Source organism: Pararge aegeria, chromosome Z, assembly GCF_905163445.1.
Source record: "Pararge aegeria chromosome Z, ilParAegt1.1, whole genome shotgun sequence".
NCBI classification, from domain to species: Eukaryota; Metazoa; Arthropoda; class Insecta; order Lepidoptera; family Nymphalidae; genus Pararge; species Pararge aegeria.
In genome coordinates, this window is record NC_053208.1 from 875,748 (window position 1) to 902,316 (window position 26,569).

General features: G+C 34.7%; 2 protein-coding genes across 5 annotated transcripts in view; one reads left to right on the plus strand and one right to left on the minus strand.

Annotated features, from left to right (window-relative positions):
- Positions 1 to 1,499: 1,499 nt before the first annotated feature.
- On the minus strand, positions 1,500 to 15,505 carry LOC120636197 (syntaxin-7). 2 transcript variants are annotated; one of them, XM_039907553.1, is made up of 8 exons: positions 15,384 to 15,505; positions 12,374 to 12,484; positions 11,783 to 11,852; positions 10,940 to 11,090; positions 7,868 to 7,961; positions 5,796 to 5,914; positions 4,123 to 4,278; positions 1,500 to 3,378 (listed from the first exon to the last, which is right to left on the minus strand). In XM_039907553.1, the coding sequence occupies exons 2-8, from the start codon at positions 12,474 to 12,476 to the stop codon at positions 3,289 to 3,291; spliced, it is 783 nt and encodes a 260-aa protein (XP_039763487.1). In that variant the 5' UTR covers positions 12,477 to 12,484; positions 15,384 to 15,505; the 3' UTR covers positions 1,500 to 3,288. The 2 variants fall into 2 exon arrangements, with proteins under 2 accessions (XP_039763487.1, XP_039763486.1); XM_039907552.1 differs by having other exon boundaries at positions 15,265 to 15,505.
- Positions 15,506 to 22,392: 6,887 nt separating this feature from the next.
- Positions 22,393 to 26,569, plus strand: part of LOC120636535 (PAN2-PAN3 deadenylation complex subunit PAN3) — a 61,989-nt gene continuing 57,812 nt past the window's right edge. For all 3 annotated transcript variants that reach the window (XM_039908052.1, XM_039908054.1, XM_039908055.1), the window contains exons 1-2: positions 22,393 to 22,708; positions 22,804 to 22,915. In XM_039908052.1, coding sequence (XP_039763986.1) covers positions 22,835 to 22,915 — 81 coding nt within the window. In that variant the 5' untranslated portion in view covers positions 22,393 to 22,708; positions 22,804 to 22,834. The remainder of the gene's footprint in view (positions 22,709 to 22,803; positions 22,916 to 26,569) is intronic.

The window sequence follows — 26,569 nt, forward strand, 5'->3', positions numbered from 1 at the left end:
ATAGAAACCTTCGCCTGGACAGTATAACAATAAAAATATAAAAAACAGTGTCGTAAGAAAAGAAAAATATCTAAACATTAAATATCATTTCAAACATGAGGAGTGTAACTCCTCATGTTTTTTTTTTTTTTAATTTTCAAAATGGTTAGTATAAAAGCACCGAAAAAACCGCGGAGGTTTTTCCTCGGTCCCTATCTGCAACTATTACCTTAGGTGTTGATTAGATGAGTAAAAAACCAGCTGTGGGAAAAACATACTACATTGTAGAAGGATACATGAGTTTCGCTATGGGATATGGCAAAACTGTTACATATAAGATCTTAAAGTCGTAACGACGATATAAAAGCCTTGAAAGTCACCCGTCTTGATTCTCTATAGCATTTGTGATGATAATTCCGACCTCATCTGAGCGGTATCAATTTTTACGTAGTGATCAGAATGTAATAGAGAAGTAAGACCTCGTATTTCACAACATGCTATAATACAGGCGAAACAGTACATTATGAATACACTGACCTATCTTACATTGTGTATGTCCATGGGCGTGCCCAGTTTTTAATTATAAATAATTATACGTAATTTGACTTTGACTTTTGTAATTTGTTTTCCAACTATCTCGCTTTTCCTCATTTTTTCGCAAAAAATCAACTTGTTTTATAGTCCTGCGAAATATAAATTTGATATTTGCTGGAGATACATACCAAGTTAAAACAAGCAATGCGCTAAACGTTACTTTAACAGCGATTCATTATTATTATTTTGAAGTATTAAATTCGAGACTAAAAATATATAAAATAATTCATTCAATTCAAATTATATTTGCTATATTATCATATAAAGTTCTTTTCAAGGAAGTAGTTTATTTAAAAGGAATTTTCACGAGCTAACTCAATTTTTGAGAAATATTTAGGTAGATTTGTAATGACTGCACCATGTTGGTATGTCGATATAAGTGACCAATAAATTAGTTCAGATCTCGTGGTTAAGATACACAACAACTTTGTAGAAATTTTTCTTTCAGTAATTAAAAATATAATATAATCCGAAACAATTTATTGATATCCGCTTTGAAACCAGTATATAATATTCATATATTAGTTTTGTTTTTTACGTTTGAATGTGTTTTCGAATCGTTTTGTCGAAAAGCAATCATAATTACAATGATTGCGTTTACAATTCACATCCGGTAACTGTCCAACAGCCGGTGTAAAAGATTCAAGGGTGCTTAAAAACTCGTGATAATACACTTTTAGTACTTGACCTATAATATTATCCAAGTACAATTTTATAGAAAAAATATCCCCACCAGCTTTTATTTAAGGTTCGAAGGTATACAAATATATTTACAAAGCTTATACGCACGCGAAATTATGAATGTGTCGACCCGCGACCTTGCTTCCTGCGAGTCAATGGTTTAGTTAACTATTTGAAGTGAGAGATAAAACAGATCATATATATATACATATATACCATATACCCATTTAGTCTCACTTTTTTTTTAAATGTTTATAAGTAATGATGATGCAGCCTAGAAGATGCCTATTCACTCTTGATTTGAAAGTATTAAGTAGGTCTCATTAGCCTTTCAAGTCGACCGGCTGAATACAGGCCTCCAATCGCAAATTTATTTGTTGGCATAATATTTTAAAACTAAAACCGAAGGCCCCGGGACAATTAAGTTCTCAATACTGAACACAGGCCTTCTTTGACATAATGTATTTATAACTTACATACTAACAGCCAACATTAAAGTATTAAAAAAAATTCTGTCATATTAAAAATTTGCCGCAAAGAAGATGTAAACATTACTTGAAGTCGCCGTGGGGTAATAAATATGTTATATTGTTTTTCTTAAATATAGACACCAATTTGTAAGTAGTATTTCAATCAATGCCGTGTCTCGTAAAAAACTCGAAAATGTCTCGAAAGATTTGGTTTGTTTTTATTTAGTTAAGCAAAAGGGAAAATGGGGCAAAATCTAAAAGAGCAGTCGATGAATCAAACAAATTAAATCTTAATTTTATATTGGAAGCTACTTCGGAATTCTTACATTAGGTGGCGTTTGGATCTGTCTATATATCTATCGTCTATCGTCAGTTATTAATAAAATAGTCTCAATCTCTGTTGATTGTACACAAAAAATAACCTAGGTTAAAAAAAAAAATATTAAATTTTACAACGCACGTCTCAATTGCAACTCTTGACTTAATCCGTCATTTAAAATGTCTCAAGGCTTAAATTTTACTTCGAGAGGCGATTCTGACTATTTTACAACTTTTCTCTGAGTTAATTAATACTGAGTTAAGTTAAAAACAGACTTAAAACTTGCAATAAATTTTATCTCTTTCTCTCATACTGTTTGTATAAAAAAATTAAGGCCCTTTTTTATTGTTTACGACTTTGTCTTATAGGAAGGTTTTTTGGGCAAAATACCTCTCGAGCACCTTGCGAATTGTTTAGGCGGGACAAAAACGTGTGATGATGGAAGCTAAAAATACCCCAGAAGCTAAGAGAATTGGGGTCTTTTCAGCTTTTGCTTGGACGCTTCGGACGTAGGTGGTTACTATCCCACTGGCACCTCACCGAGCCGACTTCATCACGAGGGTAGCGTAGATGGGGGAGGTACTTCTATGTTAGCTATACTATCCGTTACCACCAGGGTTCTGCTTCTTTTGTCGCATTGTTATCAAAACTACGCACGAAAAGTAATTAATGACGTCATAGTGAGAAGTCTCAGAACTGTCAATTTGACGTTACACGTTGTATATATACGTACACTCCATTTTTTCTTACGTGTCTTATTGTTTATACCATCTTTCAGTTACTTTTTAATTTAAAGAACTTTATGAAAATATTAATAAATAATAAAAGCGTACATTCATAAAGCATAAATGTTAGAAACATACTTTACACAAAAAGTAATAAAGAGACAAGTAAGAAACAATTGAGTAAGTGTATGTACAATGTATATCCTTCTAAAATTATAAATGAGAAAGTTTGTAAGTATGGATGGGTGGATGCTTGTTACTCTTTCACGCAAAAATTACTGAACATATCCTGGATTAACACAGAGCAAATTACATTTTCTCGCATAATATTAGTTTATACACATCCAAATTTTCGCCACAACTAGTCGATTATAATGTAACAAAATAATCCGGACACGGATACACTAACGTTGAAGACTGTAACGTTCTCCTGTAATAATGTAAGAGTATACGGGGAGTAAGCAGAGGGCAGCAGGGTCGCGGGTCGGTCGCTAGGGCTCCGGGGACTCCACCGGCGCCCTCAGCCGCGGGGGATCGCAATGATCAGGATGATGGCGACGACGATGATGAGGAAGATGGCCAGGTAGATCTTCTTCTTCCTCAGCTTGTTCTGAAATGAGAACAGCATCGATTTGTCTGGGAGGCCTCAGCTGTAGGTACGTGCCGAAGTATGATGGCGCTTGGATACCGATTCACTGAGGCCCACCACACAATCAAGAACATGCGGAACCCTCCAAAAATATGGAAATTGTGTTCAAAAACAGGGAAAGCTTCACACCCGCGAAATGCTCACAAACTTTACCCATTTTCCCCATTTTATGGTAAACGTTTAGAACATTAAGACGTAAAATAATTACTCTGAAATAATAGTATTTATAAAGCAAGTCATATGAAAACGGACTATTATAAAAGGTGTTAAAAAAATCAAAACAATCTAAAGATAAACGTTGTCCTTTATAGGTTGCTATTTGGCCTTATAATTTAGGAATTAACGAATAAATAATATAAGAAAGAAAGTAAAATAGTTACGGGAGGGGAGTTTACGTCTATGAGTAATGAGAGAATGACTTGAAGTGAAGAGAATGAAGTGAAATGACACAAGTGAAGTGAATGAAGTAAAATGAAGTGGAAGTTAAATGATACGAATGAAGTGAAATTAAGTGAAGAGAATGAAGTAAAATGATACAAGTGAAGTGAATTAAGTGAAATAAAGTGAAGTGAATTAAGTGTAATGAATATTGCTATGTGAATGAAGTGAAATATAGTGAAGTGAATTAAGAGAATGAAGTGAAGCGAATGAAGTTAAGTGAAGAAGTGAAAGGATGATGAGCGCAAAGTTTTATTAGCTTGTTACCTTATAGGTGGCGGCGGTGTTCAGTTCTCGGGTGGCGGACTCGACGTTCTGCGACGCGTACTCCACGCTTGATTCGATTGAGTTCACGACGGAGCCCTGCTCGTGGATCATGGTGCCGAGCTTCTTGAAGATCGAGTTCACGTCCATTATGTCGTTCTGCAACGCCGATAATACCATTAAGCATCTTAAAACTACGGAAGACCGTATGACCCGTGCCATTAAAGAATCCATACTAATATATATATTTCTTTGTTCCGCTACAAGTTAGCCCTTTAGTGCAACCTCACCTGGGCTAACCGATTAGGGAGTATGGATGTCATATCAGTTTCTACGCGAAATCGCACCGGAACACTAAATCGCATCTGCACCTTTCGCAGACGTTATGCAGATATCACCAATTTAATATCTGCTAAGTCGATTGTTAATATCAGCTCTTTGTTTATAAAGAGTAATATTTTGTCTAACGAAGACTATATTTTTATAAATATATTGCGAAGCTGTAAGACTGTAAGTATACCTATTTGTTAAAAATTTTCACGAAGCGATTCGCGTGATCCAAGTTTATATATTCACCGTACAGCTCTTTTCTGAAGTATAAATATACTTTCAGTATCTGCAGCTTTTCCCAACAACAAGATCCCATAATACTGTGAAAGTATGCGAAATAAACAAGCCTAGCTGTTTCAACATCGGTAATATATATAACGTTCGTACAACTTTGCTGCTATAGTAAAAAATTGTTTGAAATAATACCCTCTATTGAAATAATTACTTAACATTTATTGAACCTTTCAAATTTTGGTACGTTTTTAATGATCTCCTTTGCACTTGGGGTGCCGAAGCTGGTCAGCCCATCTGGTTGGCGAATTTATTAAGTAATAAAAACATTTAAAAAATTTACTAGTTAGTTTACTAGAAGATAGAGGCCCACAAGCATGGTTCGCGGCGTAATCCACTGCTCACATATAGTATATTTTATATACACACACACACACAAACACACACACACACACACACACACACACACACACACACACACGTACGCACGCACGCACGCACTCACGCATTTTTATAAAATTGTAGCACGCCTCAAGCGAAGCGTTGAGGTGGGTATTACTGCCAGTTTTCTCCAACTTAAAATGTCACCTTTTTATTCTTTATTTCTTTTATAAGTGAATATAAATAGACAATGTTTAGATAAAAAACTATTTTTAACACTCATGATATTTTTAAATGTTTTTATTATTTAAACAAATTAAAGAATTGTTTAAAAAAGTTCTGTCTTGGACGTCCGTGTGTCTGTATGTGCGGATTCCGTATCTTGTGGTCACGATAACGAGCGAAATACTTCACTTATCGAGTTGGTTTTTTTTATAGGCTTCAGTGTTTTGAGGAACAGAAGCTTATTACTTTTCACGGTATTATTAGATGTATTTTAATTATTATTTACAAATAATCTCAATTTTATTGTAACGAATGAGATTATGAGGCGTGCACTTTTGGATTTTTCTTGTTTTTATAATTAAGTTATCTTTATTTATCTTGCTTGTATTCAACCTAAGGAAAGCGGTGATTTCCGACTTCATCTGTATTATTTGCATTACTGTGTTCGTTTGAAATAAATTTAAAATGATTCAATTATTATTATCGATGGTGGTGTGGGTCAAGGTCACCTCGAGCTGGCGGATGTCTCTCTCGCGCTCCTCCAACTCTTGTAGCTCCGTCTCCGACTGCGCCGTTAGTTGCTGCTGTAGAGGGCGCGGGCGGGCCGACTCGCCGCTCTCGGCGCGGTCTATAGGCACAAACAATGGATCCAAGCTCGTATCACTTTTTTTTAAATTGTAATAATAGAAATGATGACAGTAACAAAGAATCACTTAAATATTATATATATCTAAAGATTTATTCTTATTGGCCAACGAATTAGTTTGGCCATCCAAAGGGGCAATGCTGCCAGCATCTTAGGAACTGTGCCTCGCTGCGGTGGTTTCGAGGAAGTTTTAGATTTTATTTCGTTTTAAATAGTTTATTTTAGGTTATATTTATAAAACAATTATTTTAAAGAATAAATAAAAAAAATCTAAAGATATATTCGACTAATTTCGACGAAATTCGACTAAGACTTCGACTTCACTTTCGAGTGAGCTCAAATTTCTTGGGCGAGTTCGAATCCCAGCACGCTCCTCTAACTTTAAGTTATGTGCGTTTTAACCAATAAAAATATCACTTGCTTTAACAGTGAAGTAAACATAGTGATGAAACCTGCGCACCTGAGAGTTCTCCGTAATGTTCTCAAAGGTGTGTGGAGTCCACAAATCCTCACTTGGCCAGCGTGGTGCTATGGTCTAAAACTTTTTCATTCTCAGTGGGCATTGACTCTGCTTCTGAGTCCAAGGCTGTGGATTCGATTCGAACATTGCGGTGATGAAAGTTTTTCGGTATCTGGGTGTTTATCTGTGTATATTTTAACTATTCATGTATGTTACTCATCGTTCATATACCTATAACACAAGCTACGCTTACTTTGGGGCTAGGTAGGTGGACTTCTCACGCCCTTGATGGCTTTATGGAACACTCTCGGGCAAATAGGTTTCCTTACAATATTTCGATTGAGCGAGGTAATTTGTGAATTCGTAATTACTAAAATTTCTCTGGTCTACGATTTGACGCCGCGCCAAATCCATTACTGGTATGGAATCAATACAACTGTTATGACATTCAATTTTTACTCAGTTTATAATATTTAAGAAAATGCAGTAAAGAAGATACGCCAAATGGCGGACATAGAAACTGCTAGGCTAGTCCATTTTAGCTACTTTCACAGCATTATGTCAAATGGAATTTTACTATAGGGCAATTCTGCTGATATTGACACTATTTTCGTGCAGAAGGCTGTTCGTGCGATCTATAAAATGGGTCCAAGAGAGTCATTGAAAGATAAATCTTACCATGTTAAAATAATGTCAGTCTTTAGCCAATACATAGTTGAAAATTTAATGTGTGTTCACAAAATTATATCAAAATTTAAGAGAAAATGTGACCGCAATAATTTGAACGTTAGAAGCAGTTACGACAGACTACGCAAGATAAGCAATTCATTAAAAGAAAATTGTTTACAATTTTACTAAAAATTACCGGTTTCTTGGGGATGTCTCTAAAAAAGTTCAAAGTTTGTATTAAGCGAAAGATTATAGAAAAGTCCTATTATAGTATAAAGGATTAACGTAAACGATAAAAAAGCTTGGGTGTGAACTATTGAGTTAAAGAAGCAACATTTTCAAATGGCAATGTGAGATGGTGATAATAAAAAGAACACCCGGCTAAGTTTGTTGTAGGCTTCTTTCTTGCTTTAGTTTTAAGTTTACGAATGTAGTTATCGCCAGCACTACTCACTGCTATGTACACATTTAGTATGTAATAAACGCATTAAAAGTGCCATCTATGTGCCTTATTTTATAAAATATATTTGACATTGACTTTCACGTTGACTTACGTACGTCGTATTTTAACCGGATCTTAATGAAATTGACTTAATAAAATTGTTGAGAAACGCGCATCAATACCAACGCCTAATTTTTTAATAGATAAACTCAGGACAAAAACGTTTTTCATGTTTAAATTCTATTAATTTAAAAAGTTAGTTGACCTACTAAACGCAATAACCTCTCAATGCATGAAACGGGTAGGTTGAACTAAGGTGGAGATGATTTTCAGTTTTACATACATCGCTTTGCATTGTACTCACCTCCCAGATCAAAGGGATCGCCGATTTTGAAGTTCTGAGCTTTGGCCTTTCTGACATCCTCTTTTGTCTTCTGGGCGGCCACCTTTTGCGTTGCCTGTGAACATAGCAACACATTTTACTATAATTGTCTACGGTATTATCTATACCGCGTGTTACCAAATTACGAAATACTGTTGAAGGGCGCATAAGTACATTTCATCAGGAATCACCCTGTAAAAGTATTAAATCAAATGAAGCATATTTTATTTTTTCTTACAAACCAATTCTAAGTGTTTACTTGTGACAACCCTATTGAAGATATAACACCGACACGCGCATACCTACGCTACGCGATGCGTACCTAATATTGTGACAGGAGTCACATGATTTTAATTTTGCATGTGATGTTAGGGCTGTACCTGACTTCTTTCAGTAAAAACTATGGCAAAGGTTTACTCAAAAACTATTAGCGTTTCGGTTTCACAGATTGTTCAATAATGTACCTCTAAAGCATGTTAAGTAATATTTTGTATATTATTAGGATTATCTTTCATCTAACTCATTCCATATTGTGGTCGGTATATGTCCGACTAGGTCAGGAGTACACCGACCAAAATAGGGGATGTACATTCGTATTTTCAAAGAAAGAAGAAAGATAAATAATTATTCATTTAACTGTGTAGTAAATTAGTAAAATGTATAATATATATGAATATATTTTTAAACAATTTATTAGCCATTTGATCAAGATTTATTGTGAAAACCAGCAAATGTATTAAGTTTAGTATTTACAAGTAACTGGGCCATTCTAATAAACTTTGGGGACTTGGATAGTGTTTTTAGCAGATTGTTCAACATGAGGGTACAAAATTTGTATTGTTCTACGAGTGTATCAATTTTGCTCGATTTAGACGAATGAGTATGTCGAAAAAATTTTAATTGAAATTACTACGACGTGTAAGTGTGTGCGAATGAATATAAGTTATAAGTTATTTTTCCAAAAGTATTTATCTCAGCCAAAAGAAGTGGAACAAAAGTTTTTCATTATTATAAATACTGTATTACAAATCTATGAATAGCTGCAAAAATAGCTCATTAAGCTAATTATATAGTAGTAACAAACTGCCAAATGTTAATCTTATCAGTTCATTAGTTAGTGTTAATTTTGACGCCCATATGTTTATTTTTAAACGATATAACGCTTTTAATAGTGTTGATTAATATATTTTTCAATACATATGTGATCCATGTTTTAACTTCAAGCTAAGAAAATAAAAAAATTTCAAAAGTTGGGAAGTTATTGGTTTCACCCCGTTTTTCGAATATCGAGTTTTCATCAGATGTCGACGTTTCCCGCGATCGTATCATCATGTCTGTATGTATGTGTGCGCGTGCTTTGCGCGTGCGTGTGCGTGCGTGCGCGTGTGTGTTTTGTGTGAGTGTATATGTATGTAAACCTCTCATAACTTTTGAACGGTTGGATCCATTGGATCGCGTTTGGCGGCATTCGAAAGGGCATCACTAAACTTAGATTTTGTACAATTTCGAGATCAATTCGGACCGATAGATTCCGATTAGAAAAACAGTTTTTTTAGAATAACTTTTACACGGCTCTACCGATCGATCCCAAAAACTAATCAGCTCTTAAGCTTGATAAACACCGTCGATCGCCGCCGTCAAAATCGGTCCGGTCAAAATCGGTTGATCCGATCGAAAGATATCGAAAACAAAAAATTCCGAAAAAAGTGTTTTTTAGAATAATTTTCGTCTGAATGATTTTTGATCTAGGATTCTTCATAGGACTCAATAAGCTGCGTAACTTCCACCAGACTTTCGAGCTCGAAGAGCTAAAAACGATGTAATAAATTCAGTTTTGAGCACCTAGGTATGAAATTTATGGAAAATTAAAGAAAGGTCCTGAAGAGTGAACCTCCCTACTAATTTTCTATAATGGAATAATGTTATTTTTTTTATAACTTCCCGCTAAAGAATGTAAATTACTAAATTTAAGTTTACAAATCCGAAAAATATTGCTTTGTGAAACTTCTATCAGACTTTTGAGCTCGAAGAACAAAATAAGTATGGAATTAGCGGGAAGTTGCACGGATGACCTTCAGGTCAACCGTTTTCCTATATTTTTTTACCGATGCACGATGTTAATTCTTTAAAATAGGCTGTTAAATGGAATTTAAAAAGAAAAAAATATGTTACATTTCACAATATAAACCGACTAGAATTACATTTAAAAAAAATAGTCTGCAACATAGCTTATCATCGTAAGTCTCAGCGGTGCTGTACCTCTACGTCATGAAATCAGAAGATCAAAGAAGAACCAAAGCCATATTTCCCGTTGACTTTCTGAACCTATTGGACGTACCCTATTATATAGACCTGATGATAAAAGCCTAAAGCGTTACTAACTCAATGAGCTATCTAGCACTGAAACATTTTTTCACTACGGACCAGTAGTTCCCGAGATCATCGCGTTAACGTAAACGAAGAAACAAACTCCTCAGCTTTATACAGGATATTTTTTTCAGTTAGGATATCTTAATATGTTATACATGAACCAAATTTATGAACATATATTTTTTAATTTTTATGTTTTACTTAATGATACAGAAATTAACGGTTACAAAACATTAGTCCCCGGAAAAGATAATTATGGGCACCCTACGATAGCTCTCAGCTGTTAACTTGCGATCAACGTTCTCGCACTCGGTCCTATCGTCGCAGCGGTAATTCCATAAAATAAAGCGTAATAATAACATAAACAATTAAAATTGAAAACCCATTACCTATGCATGCCACACATTACGATGTATTTTTTTAATCCACTACACTGCAATCTCACCTGGTGGTAAGTGATGATGCAGCCTAAGATGGTAGTGGGCTATTATTTATTTAGATAGACACCTATTACGAGTAGCCATGATTTGCTATGCCCGGAAATGGTAAAAAAAAATACATATATGCAAAATGTTGAGGAAACATAAAAAATCCGCAGTGGTTTCAAAATTATCCTGTATGTATATAGCTAGCACGAGAATAATTTCCAATAAGAACCGGTAGTTCCTCAGATTAGCAGCGCACCTGGAAAGCGTTGAGGGTGGCCATATACTCGTCGCGCAGTCGGTCCCGAGTCAGCTTGTCGGCCGGGCTGTCCGCCGGGGTCTTCATCATTTCCATGATCATCGTGGACGTGTCCTTGGCCATCTTCTGGGTGTAGTTCTGGATCTGACGCCTGCAACATGTTGTGTTCGTACGATTCGCGGGTCCGACCAGAAATTACCGTTTCGCAGACAATATTTTCGACGACTTATAATTATTTTATTCGAATCCCAGCTCCCACCTCTAACTTTTTTAAGTTACCTGCGTTTTTAGCAACTTAAATATCACTTGCTCAAACGGTCAAGCCGGTCGCGCATGCCTGGGAGGTCTCCATAATGTTATCAAAGGTGTGTGGAGTCCACCAATCCGCACTGGGCCAGCGTGGTGGACTACGGCCTTAACCCCTCCCCCCCTCCTTATTGTGGGAAGGAAGGAGTGGGCTGGTTGATATGATGATTACGTCATTCATTGTGACTAAACATGTATACCTACAAAATGTTTTCATGTTTTATGCCAATAAAAGAATTGAGGGAGTTATGCGCTCTCCGGTCTTTATAAGTGGGAGGTCCCGAGATCAATTCCCAAGTCCAAGTCAAATTTACGTCACGGGTCTCATTTTGTACGCGGTTTTGCAATCAGGGAGCCCTCGTTGAATTACAGCATAATACCTTTAGAGCATTATAAAAACCACTAGGTTGCATTTCAAATAGTTGGAATAACAATGTGAGATGGTAAATTACAAAAAGAACATTTAAGTTTTATTAGGCATCAAGTAGTTATGGGCCTGTTTGAATAAAAGAATGTGCGACTTTGACTTTGACTTACAATTGATTCCTCAGCTCCTGTGAATCTTGCGGAGTCTGCAGCTGACTGATCATCTTGGACATCGACGATACTGAAAGGACAACATGATTTATAAGTACGGTTATATAGAAAAGCTGAATTAACTGACAAAAGCTCAATTATTTTAACTAGTAGGCCGGTTAGAATAATTCAAGCCTTACAGACACATTAAGATAGTGATAACAAAAAGAATATCCCGCTAAGTTAATGCGGGCTTAAATAAGGCATATGCATATACAAATACAACTAGGTAGAACTACTTCAAATTAGCAGTCAGGAAATTGGTTTTGACCACCACCTCCTCGGAGAGCTCAATAAGCCATGGTCCAAGTTACTATCACTCACTCAAAGGTGATAATCATTTAACTCCGGCAACCTAGAGCTAGGTAATGCTCTATATCTCTATATGAGAGCTGGTCTGTGCTAAATAGCTGCAGGCAATACCAATACTGGCATTTCCAGATAATTTCAAATTGTTTGTTTAATTATTATTATTATTATTCACACCCTTGTGGGTTCCGTTTTTACAATAACAGTAAAAAGAAATCAAATAATATGCATAAATAAACTTACCATTTTGGGACATTTTCTTTATGTTACTCGCAATCGTTTGCGAGATACGCTGAAAGTTCTCATTGTTCTCATATGAGACACTTCCCTGATATGACGCCTCCATTTTGAGCTCTGCAAAATATACATCTATTGAAAACCTGAAGTTTGGTATGCCTATATAACAAGTACTTACTACTACTAAATAATCCATTACGTACTAGTAAATAATCCATCCTTTAACAGATTAGGAGTGTAGGTTTAATATAACTTACTTATGCCTCAATAATATGGTGACCAAGAATCTTCTTAGCAATCAATAAACAGGTATAACAGAAATTTCAAGGTAGATGTGCTGAACACGAGGTAATATTAGGAAAACCACCACTGTTTAAGAGAGGAAGCAAAACTGACAGCCCTCAGAACAAGCGTATGGCTCAGACAAAGACCACGCAAAGATACTATCAAAAGTGATGACAAAGTCTCCTTAACCGGAGTGGATCTGTGACAAAACTCTAAAACTGTAGACAAAGACTACACTGAGACTATCAAATCATATTAATTTGTAAGTCAACTTTGACACAACAGACTTCATCAAGGATGGATCAAAAATTGACTTAAGCGCAGGTGCAGGAGTCTACAGTCCAGGGCTAAACATAAAAATTGCCCCCATGCTGGGTAAGAACAACTCAGTTTGCCAGTTTTTCTGACAAACTTTAGCCAAAAGAAAGGTTTTTAACTTTAACAAAACAGATTTTAATGTTATCATAAACAGCGGTAGCCAAGCTGTATTGAAAGCATTAGCAAAACAAACCTTAGCCAAACTTAAAGTGGCCGTCCACAATGTTTAAAATCACTCTCAATATTCAACCGAGTTACAATAAGATGAATAAGAGGATAGTCAAAAAAAAGAAAAATACAAAAATGATGAATGTGCGTGGGTGGATGGGCAATGAAAGTCGTGGGACCAGGACTCATTGTACCTATACCTTTCAGCAAATATAAAACTTGGTTGCAAAAAACAACACACAATTTTTTTAAGGGTTGTCTATAAAAACTATTGTCTAGCACTGTAATTAGTATGATGTAACTACCAAAATATGTATTAGTTTATTTTACATTAAAGTACTTTTGTGTCATCATAAGAAATGACAAATGGGTGAGCTCACTGAGAAATTAAGGCTAGGGCAATCAATTGGGGTGTAATGCAATATTTGGTAACAGGAAGATCACTAAACCTGTAGACAAAGAACTGACAGTCAAAAATTGCAGTTCATTAATGCTAAAACGTAAATAAACTTAAAGAATATCCACTCCATGAAACAATACATAAAAAAAGGAGGTGAAAAATATATAAGGACAGTAGGAATATTTATGCTGGCAGTACAGTGCTGGCAACCTTAAAAATGGGAAGAGAAGGAGGAATATTGAAGGGGGTGAATGCAGCACTATCTCCAACCAACTTGACTTGATCATGAACTTATTCAAAAGATAACAAAGATAAATATAGTGACATATCGTCTGCAAAAGGTGCAGAAGTCATTTGTGGGACTGAGTATACACTTTTATAATATGATTCCTAAGGTAATTTTGGACCTACCAATGCATAAGTTTAAAGAATGTGTTAAAACACATTTATTACAGCGAGGTTATTTTACAATTGATGAATTTCTTAATGACAAGGTTGCTTGGAAGCATCCGGCTCCGCTTTCATCTCTCACAAGATAGAAAAATGAATTTTGAATTGAAATGAAAATTGTAAATTGTTAATGTTGGGAAAGAGCAACTGCTGAGTTTCTTGCCGGCTTCTTCTCGGTAGAATCTGCCTTCCGAACCGGTGGTAGTCACTACACACAGACAGACTTGACGTTTCAAAAGTGCTTATATTAGGCCTACTTGAAATAAATGAATTTTGAATTTTTTGAATTTTGACAGAAGAAACAATCAACATATAGGGCTTCTAAATATGAGCACTTGCCAAGGCCACTTTTACTTAAGCTCCTAACTTGTCAGCATAGCATAGAAAGAAGCATATTGACCAAGAGTAAGTTGATAAAATTCCTTATGCAAACAAGATTAAAGTCATAAGAAAGCAAGAAGTTATCCTACTAATATTACAAATGTGAAAGTGTGGATGTTTGGATTTACTCAATCACACTAAAACGGCTAAACATATTTGCATGTAATTTGGTATGCATGTAGCTTTGCCATTGAAAAGAATATAGGTTATCTTTAATTCTGATTCCTGAAGTAGTTCCCAACGGAAAATTGAAAATTATTTACCAGCAAAGCCACAGGCAGACAGCTTCGAAATTATGTATACATGTCACCTATGCTATGGAAAGGGACATGTACTTTGTTACAGAGAGAGATTGTAGTCTGAAATAGCAAAGAGGTTCTTTTTATCCTGGGAAATATTCCTGCCGGAATAAAAAACCTTAAACATGTGAATAAAGTCTCAGGGTATCAACTAGTTTTAAATACTTCTTAAATGGTTACGGGCTCCACACCTTCCTTGGGGGAGAGGGAAAATGGTGCAATATAGTAAGTAAATGGTACCCATGAGAAACAATAACTTTCCAGCAGGAACAGCTATACAAAGAGCCATAATTACAGAAGATTACAGAAGATTGGCAATAGTAGGAAGTCTTTCCCAGAGTGTAAACAGTTTAGTCAGGCAAGAATCTATGAAGTATGTGATAGTGGCTTAGTTATAAATAAATAAAACGTTTAACAAAGATCTTGGTTAGACATCATTGACAATAGCAAATCACTGCAATCAGAGTGACAACAGTACATTCAACATAGTACAAAATACTGGTCGTTTACATCTCTTTGTGCTAAGCTGTAGAAACAAAGGTACAATACCTTTGTATCATCGTATCAGTTATCAATACATTCTCAAAACGACTCACCTCTAATCGAATTAGGGCTGATAATACGAGTTTATATATGACGTTCACTTTGCACTAATCGTAATTAAACCACTATAACGTGACAAAGTTTTAAAACCAAATTGTTTTAATATCGTTACCTTGAATACGAAAAGAACACGTAGGTACCAATATTATACCCAGATACTTCACAAAAAGTACGTAATAAAAATATTTATTAAAATATGTGTAAGAGTATGTATTACCACGTAAATATACTATGACTGACTACGACTGAGTATCTGAGTTATAACCACAGATTAATGAAAATTAGGTATGACATTTTTTTCTGTTGTTGTTGTTGTTTTTTAATTTGTCCTCTTGAGGACAGGCAACGATCATTGACCATACAGCCTATTCAATCGCATAATTTATGCTTGAGTATTGTTCATATTAAAGCAAAGCCTGATTGTAATTTATTATTCATTTGAATATTCATTTGATTATTGTAATTGATTATTCATTTAAATGTTTCATTCTTCTCTTCGCATTTTTACAATTTGTCACATTCTGTAGGTATAAAATTTCAGTAATCCATTTCTCTAATCTTCTTAGCTTATCCATTATCTCTTAACTGCTATATCTTCACGTCTATCTCTTATCAAACTTTTATTGTCACCAAAGAAAAATGTAGTTCTAGTTACACAGATATACACACAGAGCAAGAGAGTGCAATTTGGTGGCCTTATCTCTACATAGCGATTTCTTCCAGACAACTATGGAGGGTAGAGGTAAGGAGAGTCAGGGTAACACTTAAAAGAAGCGCCAAATATAATTATTGTTAGAGTAGGCTTGAAATAAACAAGGAAGTATGGAGATACAAGGAAGTAAGGTTATATTTACCACAATATTTTGTACAACGTAAGTTGTTGCCATTCTTAATAATTAACTACTTTAGTCGATAATGACATTAAATTTTTAAACTCGGCATACTTCAATTCATCTACGATTGCTACATTCATACAAATGTGGCGCCATCCTAATTTAATACATTTTGACGACACTTTTTCATATACACAGATGACTCTCCTTACCTCTACCCTCCATACCAAAGACGCAAAAAGAAAAACATAGAAAAGATGAAGGTGATGCAATAAATGAGAAATAATCATTACACAAATATATAACTAGAATGCACATGTAAATACAAATAAGATATAAAACATTAAATAAGATTAATATAATTATATATTTATAATTTTTAGGATTTTTTGATAAATACTGTAACGTACGCGGAACGTCTTCAACCTTCTTATAAAATATAGTACCCAAATTTTCAATCAGCATAAGGCGCTGAATGCTGAAAGATGTACAAGAAAATAATGTATGATCTAGTGTTTGCGCTATTACAAAGATTACAAGATGGAGAGTCAATCATTTTCATTCTGTGTAACTTAGAATGAATGCGGCAAATCTCTAAATAATAATAAATGAGTCTAAATCTTAAGCGGCAAATAATAGAGTAATATATGATGTTTCTATAAATCTCATATTTACAAAACCACGGCTTTTTATTTACATCTTCATTAAAATTATATCACAAACCCTTGCTGGCATGTTTAGGCCTTAGGGGAGTTCCGTTTTCCGTATCCTTCGTCAAAAAAATTTCTTATGAATATCTGTGTTAATTAGTGCAGCATAATACTATATCTTCGTCTTTATTTCAACTATATTATTACATAATTACAATCCATTATTTATTGGAGAATGTTTTTTCAGCAAGGAAGGACTATCCGTTCAACAAATCTGAGTAGGTACCTGACATTTCTCGCCTTTATTTCATTTTCATTCATATTGCTATGTGGTTACCAGGACAATTACTGCATTTAGTATTGGCCTTTGCATGTGGTATACTTGCCAGTTTTTTTAGAATCTTAGTCAATTGAAGATTCAGTCCCCGCACTAGGTGACGCGTCTGTTTATCTCTTTACTTTGTACCCCTCATTTTTCAGGACTCCTTAAATGTAGTTCTTAATAGAAATTTTGTACTCTTTATTAGAATTATTAAAAGGAAATCTGTCCATAATATAATAAAATACTTTATTTTCAAAAATCCCGCCTTTACTATCAAGCGTATCCACGTCTTTTTTTAAACGGTTTTATTTAGCTCACCCCGTTTGTTTTATTTATTATTCTTGGGTCAAATTTAGTAATTCAAATTTCACCCTCTTCCTGTCAACCGATTAATCTGAAATTTTGTATACACTTTGGATTTTGGTGACAATACAACTATGTTTATTCATTATCATTATAAATTCAAGATGGCCGCCGTTACAAAATGGCGGATAATTTATGTTTTATTAATCCCATCAATATGGGTATCAAATGAAAGGGCTCAACAAGCAGAATACAATTTACTATGCAAAATTGAAATCTAAGATGGCCGCCGCTACCAAATGGCTGATAACAATTTTTTATCAATCCCACCAATATGGGTATCAAATAAAAGGGCTTGACAAGAAGAATACAGTGCACTATACAACCTCAATATTTAAGATGGGCGCAGCCACCAAATGGCGTATAATAATAAGATTTAAATTAAGAAATTGAATCTGTAATTTAGGTATCTGATTAATCCAGCCTGAATCCACCACCCAAGTCAAGATTTTGTATCGTGTTGAGGACTGTGTGGCGTTAGGGTGGCTAAAAATGATATTTCGTTAGCGGTACACCACCCAAGTTAAGGTGAAAGGTTAAAACGCGCCGAGAACTGTATGGCATTAGGGTGGATAAAAATGATATGTCGTTAGCGTTTTCCCCTCAGGACTCAGGCGCATCTTGTTGTACATAGCCTTGCCCCTTTATTGGACCTCTGGGGGGGTCTACCGTTTAAATGTCCATTACTCGTGGGAACTAAAAACTAGAAAATAAAAATAGGTAAAAAAACTTTTTAAGTTAAACGGTTTTATGTTAAACATACATTGCAATGTTTAAGATAAATGTACTAAAAACAAAAAAATAATAAAATAGATACAGTCGTGGGAATTATAAACATATGCATAGACGAGACTAAAATAAAACCGTGGGGCACGTCAATTGTCTACAATCGTTGATTAAAATGTTTGTTTTGTAATGTTACACTATAATTAGGCAGTTGTTCAACCGACAACGATGGACGTGTGATAAGAAGGGCTAGAATGTGGAAACAAGCTAGCAAGCTCGATTATAAGCGAGTTTTAGGGTTTCATAGTGGTGAGCGAGTAGTACTTTTATCATATGTTTTGTCGATTAAAGACAAACTACGAGCAGTGATACGATTCCTCGCCAGCCAGCAGTGTGAATGTCCAACGATAAACTAGTTGAAACATCTCTTTTATTTACATGGAGTGTATAACTATTGGAATTTCCATGAGCAAGAAAATAGTAAGTAATTTCCTCACCGTCTGCGGGCCAACTGCCTATTTTAACGACGAATTAAACGATTCTTCAATCGCACATTAAGTCGATAATTTGTAGACAATTGACGTGCCCCACGATTTTATTTTAGTCTAGTCTATGCATATGTTTATAATTCCCACGACTGTATCTATTTTATTATTTTTTTGTTTTTAGTACATTTATCTTAAACATTGCAATGTATGTTTAACATAAAACCGTTTAACTTAAAAAGTTTTTTTACCTATTTTTATTTCTTTATTCTTTAAAAGTTACTCCAAAACATTTAAAAATGTTTGTAGACAAGCTAAGTCGCTATACATTAAAGATCGGATAGTAAAATCTGAAAACAAAATACAAACAACCTGGAAAATTGTTAATAATGAATCTGGGAAAACTAAATCTCGAGACGGAAATTTTGAATTAATTATTAATAATAATATGGTAACTACTGATACAGAAGTTGCTAGTACTTTTGAAAACTTTTTTCAGAATGTTCCTATTTTGTTAACAGATTCACTAAATTCCTCAGCTACTGCAGCTCAGAATTTATTAAGAGGCAACATTAATAAGTGCAAAGTTTTATTTCATTTCAAACATATAGATGCATCGGATATCAGTAAAAACTTCAAGTTGTTAAAATTAAAGAAAACAGGTGATATATGGGGAATGTCGGTAAAGGTAATATCTCAAATTATTGACGTCATTGCTCCTCTTTTAGCCATCATTTTCAATGAATGTGTTGATTTAGGTACTTTCCCGAACCTAATGAAACATAGTAAACTCATTCCTCTATTTAAATCTGGTAATAAAAATGATATAAACAATTACAGACCTATCTCAATCTTACCAGCTCTTAGTAAGATATTTGAAAAAATTATATTAATTCAACTCTTATATCATTTTAATGTAAATAACTTACTACACCCTGAGCAGTATGGCTTCACTAAAGGTCGTAGCACAACGGACGCAGGCGCTAAACTTATAAAACATGTTTATGATGCCTGGGAATGTTCACAGAACGCCATGGGTGTTTTTTGTGATCTATCTAAAGCTTTCGATTGTGTTGATCATAAAACCTTGCTTCTTAAGCTAAGCCACTATGGTATCCAAAACGTTGCACTAAATTTGGTTGCCTCTTATCTCAGCAATAGAACCCAAAGAGTTTGCATAAATGATGCAAAGTCTCAGGGTTCAAATACCTCAATGGGTGTCCCACAAGGCTCGATTTTGGGTCCTTTTCTATTTTTAGTGTATATAAATGATCTACCGTACCATGTCAGTGGAACATGCGACATTGTATTGTTTGCAGATGATACATCTCTAATTTTTAAGACTGATAGGAGTAAAGATAACTCTGACGAAGTAAACCGTGTTATGTCGCATGTGTCGCACTGGTTTACAGTTAACAACTTACTTTTAAGTGCAAAAAAAACAAAGTGTGTCGAATTTATATTACCAAATGTAAAGAAAATTGATAAAAATATAATGATGAATGGTGAAACACTAAAAATAGAGACTTCCACAGTTTTTCTGGGCGTGACCTTGGATAATAAGCTACAGTGGGGTGCCCATATAGATTCACTAGCGGGTAAACTAAGCTCGGCTGCCTACGCAGTCAGAAAAATTAGACAGATTACTGACGTTGAAATAGCTAGGCTAGTTTATTTTGCGTACTTTCATAGTGTTATGTCCTATGGAATCTTGTTATGGGGTAAAGCAGCTGATATCGAAACTATATTTATATTGCAGAAAAGAGCTGTACGGTCAATATATAAACTTAAATCACGCGAATCCCTCCGTGAGAAGTTTAAAGAAATAGGCATACTTACTTTAGCTTCACAATATATTTATAACAATATAGTATTTGTAAGACAACATATTAGTCTTTATAAACAAAAAGTGGACATAAACAGTCGACTTACAAGAAATGGTCATAAATTAGTGTGTAATGTATGCAGATGCATATCATCTGCGTAAGGTACAGGGATCATTTGTGGGATTGAGTATACGCTTTTATAATATGATTCCTAAGGTGATTTTGGACCTGCCAATGCACAAGTTTAAAGAATTTGTTAAAACACATTTATTACAGCGAGGTTACTATACAATTGATGAATTTTTTAATGACAAGGTTGCTTGGAAGCATCCGGCTCCGCTTTCAGCTCTCACAAGATAGAAAAATGAATGTTAAAATGCAAAATGTAAATTGTTGATGTTGGAAAAGAGCAACTGCTGAGTTTCTTGCCGGCTTCTTCTCGGTAGAATCTGCCTTCCGAACCGGTGGTAAAATCACTACAAACAGACAGACTTGACGTTTCAAAAGTGCTTATATTAGGCCTACTTGAAATAAATGAATTTTGAATTTGAATTTCCCCTAGGGGAATGGCAAAGGTGTATCACGGTAAAGCCATGTCTTCAGTGTTTAATATTTATGTCTTCTTCTTCTTTCGATTTATGGCTTTTCGTAGCGCCAAACAAAAACCATGTATAATATTCATTTTCAAGCGCACTGCCTAGTACTGGCCGTCGCAAAATCGATGCACTCGAAATGTGGTACTGGCGGCGACTGTTGCGGTTCCCTTGGACAGATTTTCGGACTAACGTGTAGATCCTGGAGGAAGGAAAAGTCAAAGAGAGATAATCATTGACTGTGCAGATACGAAACCTGGACAAATTGCTAGGAATCAACACTCCATGGAACGCTTCGTTGTCGAGGGGAAAGTGGAAGGCATACGGTCACACGGTCGATCACCTGCGCGTTGGACAGACATAATAAAAGCTGCAACACAAACCTCCATAGTCCATTGTTTCCGAAACGCTGAAGACCGTAACAAGTGGAGGCGCATCGCGGGGGCAGCTGTAGCCAAAGAAATTGTATTATGTCAACCACAACCACTCTGTCAAGAGCGAACGACTAAGGAGGATATTCATGTCTTTAGGCTTCGAATAATCACTAAGAACGTAGCCACTATTATTGGTTACTCTTCGCCGCAACTGTTTGTATACTCATTGCATTGTAGATTTGGAATAGTCTGTAGATATTTTGTTACGAGTACGGATGAACATTGATAGTTAGAACATCGACTTGTCATCACCATTGATTCAATAGTTGGTTACTGTCGATATTACGATAGAATAAAGCTGTCAAGGAAAACCATATACCAGGTTTAGCAAAGAATATCATACAGACATTTATTTAAAATTCATTAATTCACTGAAAGCCAGTCTTGCTATACTAGCAGACTCCATGGTTGATCGTTAATCATTAAAGCTAAAACTTAATTTTAACTTATTAATACTATTCGATAAAGTACCTTGCTTTTGAGGATTTTCTAATTTACTGTGGACATAGTGCCATAAAGTGGCTTAATTTTAAGAGACAGGATATGGTATCGCGGACTTCTTTGGAACTCTACTAAATACCAATTATGTAGTAGGTACATGATGTTAAGACGGATCACGAACGTTTATCCTGCTGGCTTGGTGTATAAATACTATTTTCAGACTGAAATCTTATTATTTCTCATCTTAGGCTAAGTTATTTCTGGAAAAAATAACTTTCAAATGGTGAAGGAATTTCAGTAGTATAAGAAAGATTTGCAAGATTGTTTAATTCTAGGCAAAAATCAATCATTCTTATCATCGATATGTCATAGTCAATAGCGATGTTCTGAAAAACACTGGGCAACCCTAGCGGAGATACAACACTAAAGTCTGAACACAACATGCACAATACGTACACAATTTTAACTACTCACATATGCAGCGCAATCAGATCAATAAAGCAAAAAGCAGTCCCCAGGTAGTCTAGCCACGTCCTAGGCACTCGGGTTCTGAACTTCCATGCGGTAACTTGTGCGCCGTGCTTTATCCGTGATAAATTAAATATATCCAAGTCTCATTGCGGATGGACTAAGCGAACAAACGTGTGCCGGTACATCCGATTCGTGTGAATGAATACAGTGTAAAAACAAACTATTTGTGAATTGGAAGTGGTGATGATGAAGACCCGGGCAGTTCTGGAGGTGCAGTAGGTATATCATTTGAGGTAAGTACTTCAGCCGGCTGAGACGTCTTCAATACAAAGCAAGTAAGTAATAAATCCTTTGTATTTTAATAAGTTTATTTTTTTTCTCTCCGTAGCAAGTCAACTGTACATTCTACAAGAGCGACCATGGATCATTCTTTATACGACGATTTAGATTTCAGTCCACCCAATAATTTGCCCCAGGAATCGAAGCTGGCGACGTATATGGTAAGTACCTATAAAAATATTATAGTATTTGTTTCCTGACCTTGTATAGCCCGGGTAAAACAGGTAGTTTCAAAATGGAGGTGCACCTCCATTTTAGGTGCAAGCGGAAGAGAGGAGGGAGGGACGGGAAGACCCCTGGCCAACCCCCCTGGTGTACAATCGCTGTACAAGGAGGAGGGGGAAGAGGGGAGGTGAGGTGGGTTATAGTCACCCTTCCAACAATTCCCACCCACCGTAGATGCGTTAGTTTCAATTTTATTGAATTTGTAAACTGTAGCACTGTTAGTTATATTAACTTTAAGGGGTGAAGAGTGGGTATGAGTTTGATAAGTAAATAATCTTTTGTTGTAAAAAAGGAGAGCCATGAACCTTTGGCATGGTGCAGATACTTACTACCACATAAAATCAGGGCGTTGTTTATCTGCGAGTTCTTTCGGTAGTCTTTGTTTTAATTTACAATAACTATGTACTGATCGGGTATTCTTTCTTAATAATATATCAAGTTGATGAAAAATTCAATTTATTAGAATTTGCGCATTTATTAATTCACTGCTAGACACTGGACATAGGCATACCACACTTAAATAATATTATTGTCAATAATATTTCCTGTTTGCAAATTGTTGATTTCTGAATTATTCCTCAATATTAGGGAGAGGCAAGAATACTATCAATAGTATTGACTGTTTGTGCGAAGTATTGAATGATTGACCAAAAATTTTTATGATTTCTGGAAATTCTTAATGTATTCTGCCAATAATATAGGAAGTATATGCCGAAAATATGGCAATATTTAAGTTGGCTAAAAATATTTCGATGGAGCAAAATGGTGGGTCCACTCTTAAACCCCTCTCCTATGTGACATTGCATGAGGATACAACAACAAGTTGTAGAAACTCTTACTCAATAAAGTTTTGTCCAGGACATATTGCAATGTGTTTAGCTACATAGGTTCTTATAATTTTTGAGTTTATTAACAAAACTTGAGCAATAAGTATTGCACACTGATATCGAACATGTATCCCAGACATATATATATATATATACTGGCAAGTACTGTTTGAAGCCTGGATGCAGGAATTTAGGAATTTTTAATACCAGCCATGGTTGTAGGATTTCCAGCCAAGTTGTATTTGTTGAGTGACTAATATCTAGCTCAATTTTCCCACTCATATACTTAACAATTTTGAGTGTCTTCTCAAAGACATCATCATGTCCATTTTGGGTTTTAAGATTGATTGACAGAGCAGTTTTAGTTCACATCTGACTTTCTTTAGGAATTTCTAAAAGATTTTGTGGATTTTTGAATACAAAATGATTTAAAATAGACAAATTAATTAGTGAATCAATAAAACAGTAATAGATTTTGATATCATTCAATTTCACTCCAAATGAACAAGAAATAAGGGTGAAACAGAAATGATGAGGAAAAACATTTTTATTTCATTCTACTAACAAAATACCAATGTAACAACTGCAAGCGCCCACGCCTGGGTCGGAGAGGGAGAGAGCCGTGAGTGACGGAGGGGATATAAACAGACAGAAATATGATAAAGAGAGATACAGGTAGAAAACAAAGTGTAGAGGCGTATAAAATAAAATGTTGAAGTATGAGTTACAAATGGAATATCAAAATTCAAAATTAGTACTAAAACAACGTGAAATAAAATGATGATCAAATTAAACACATTCAACAATGCGGCGTCTTTTTAAAAATAGATATGGGGTTTGTTAACAAAGACGCTGATTACGCACTTTCTGTTTTTATATATCCTTTATTTAACTTGAAGTAGTTCAATAGAAGCAGCTTGAATTCCTACAGGTGTGTATCTGACGCACGCAAAAATACGGATATGGCAGCACTTTGAAAAAGCGCTTTGGTAATAATAATGGCAAAAATAATGGCAGGAATGGGAAGAGCTACATTTCTATTGAAATATAAAAAAAAAGTGAAATTAATGAAGGGGCGTTTTCTTTTTTCTAATGTAATTTACGATATATCCATTGATGAAATTTCCAATACTTAAATATGTTTATACGTTAATACAATAAAAAGAGTTATAATATTGGTTGTACTCTCTAATCGCGTTAACTATTACAACTAGTCTAATACGTTATATATCAATTTTAGGGTAGGCATATACATTATATATCAATTTTAGGGTAGGCAGTGCTTTTGTGCACGTATGAAGTGCACGCCACTCGCCAAATTCATGTGGACCTTATAATAGGCACATATGTAGCGTTCATACATTTAACATGTTACTCTAATGTTAGTAATGGTGAAAACTGCATTCGTTAACTTAAAACTAAAGCTAGGATAGGGTTCCAAACGCGCCCAGGTCTAAGAAGAGCCCACAACAAACTTAGCTAGGTTTTTTTGATATCACCATCTCACAGTCCAGTTAATATTGAACTATGAAGTAAGGGCAATTCATACCCAAGCTTTCTTATCATACATGTAATCCTTAATTTTATAACATGATTTTTCTATAAACTTACGTTTTATATAAACTTTGAACTTATTGAGAGACATCTCAAGGAAATCCTTGAGATCTCTCTCATCTGGTAATTTGTTACAAAGAGATATACCCTTAAATAATACGGAGCAAATAGTATTAAATTTTAATATATATTTTTTTTAATTTAATAATTATCATTTTAATTCATTCATTGTTCTTTTTAATTTTATTTTTATTTCTTAGATTGTCTTTTAATTTTATATTCATGACATGCCATTTGAATAAATTTATACTGTAATTTTAATTTTCTATTCGATATTGGATATTAAGTAATACTAATTGTTGTTTTAAATGTATTAATATGGGCTTTGCCTGAAATAAAGTGATTATATATATTATATTATATATTAAATGAATTACTAATTTGATGCAGCCTAGTAAACTGCACAACAAGTTTATTTTTACTTCTAATATTAATATTATTACAGACCACTTTCTTTTTAAAATTTGTTAAATTTTTATGTACATAAATTAAATTTTCAAATATGTATTGATTATGCACCGTCATAATTTTAGCTGCTTTAAATTTATCTCTTAAAGACTCTTGGGCCCATTTTATATATTGCTTGAACACACCTCCTCTGCAGTACAAAAATAGTCTGCGTACTATGGCGGTGCATGCAGTCAGCGCACGCGGATAAAGCAACTTGGTAGCTGTTGTTCTTGTAGCTTGCTTAACTAATACAATTATTGAAAGCTGAAATGTATATATTCGATGAAAATGTAGCTTTCTATAGGTGAAAGAATTTTATTTCGGTTTCGGTATCGGTTTTGTCGCTTATGAATTGGAGTTGATTCATTACATAGAAACATACGAAATATCAAATCTTTCTACTCTATAATATTAGTACAGTCTATTGACGTCGTGACAGCTACTGTCAACAGCAAAGATAGCTTTATGTCCACTGAAGTGAGAATTTATCTTACATCGAAAAAGTAATATTTTATCTTTTCTGATTATTCTTCAATTTTAACTGGCTTTGATTATATACGCATCGTATCTCAAACAATAATATAATAAGACTGCGTGTAACGGTAAAGTCAGATTAGTCACATAAATATAAGTGTCATATTTACATTAGAGTAAACACTTTTTGCCCGTACCTAAGTGTACAATGCACTACGTCACATA

What these genes read in the sequence shown, in the direction of transcription:
- LOC120636197 (XM_039907553.1), bottom strand. Translation starts at nt 12,476, where the DNA reads ATGGAGGCGTCATATCAGGGAAGTGTCTCATATGAGAACAATGAGAAC. An exon ending in CCACCCTCAACGCTTTCCAG is followed by an intron (nt 7,962 to 10,939) that starts GTGCGCTGCTAA and finishes CTATGTTCACAG; the next exon opens with GCAACGCAAAAGGTGGCCGC. An exon ending in ACACCGCCGCCACCTATAAG is followed by an intron (nt 3,379 to 4,122) that starts GTAACAAGCTAA and finishes TTCTCATTTCAG; the next exon opens with AACAAGCTGAGGAAGAAGAA.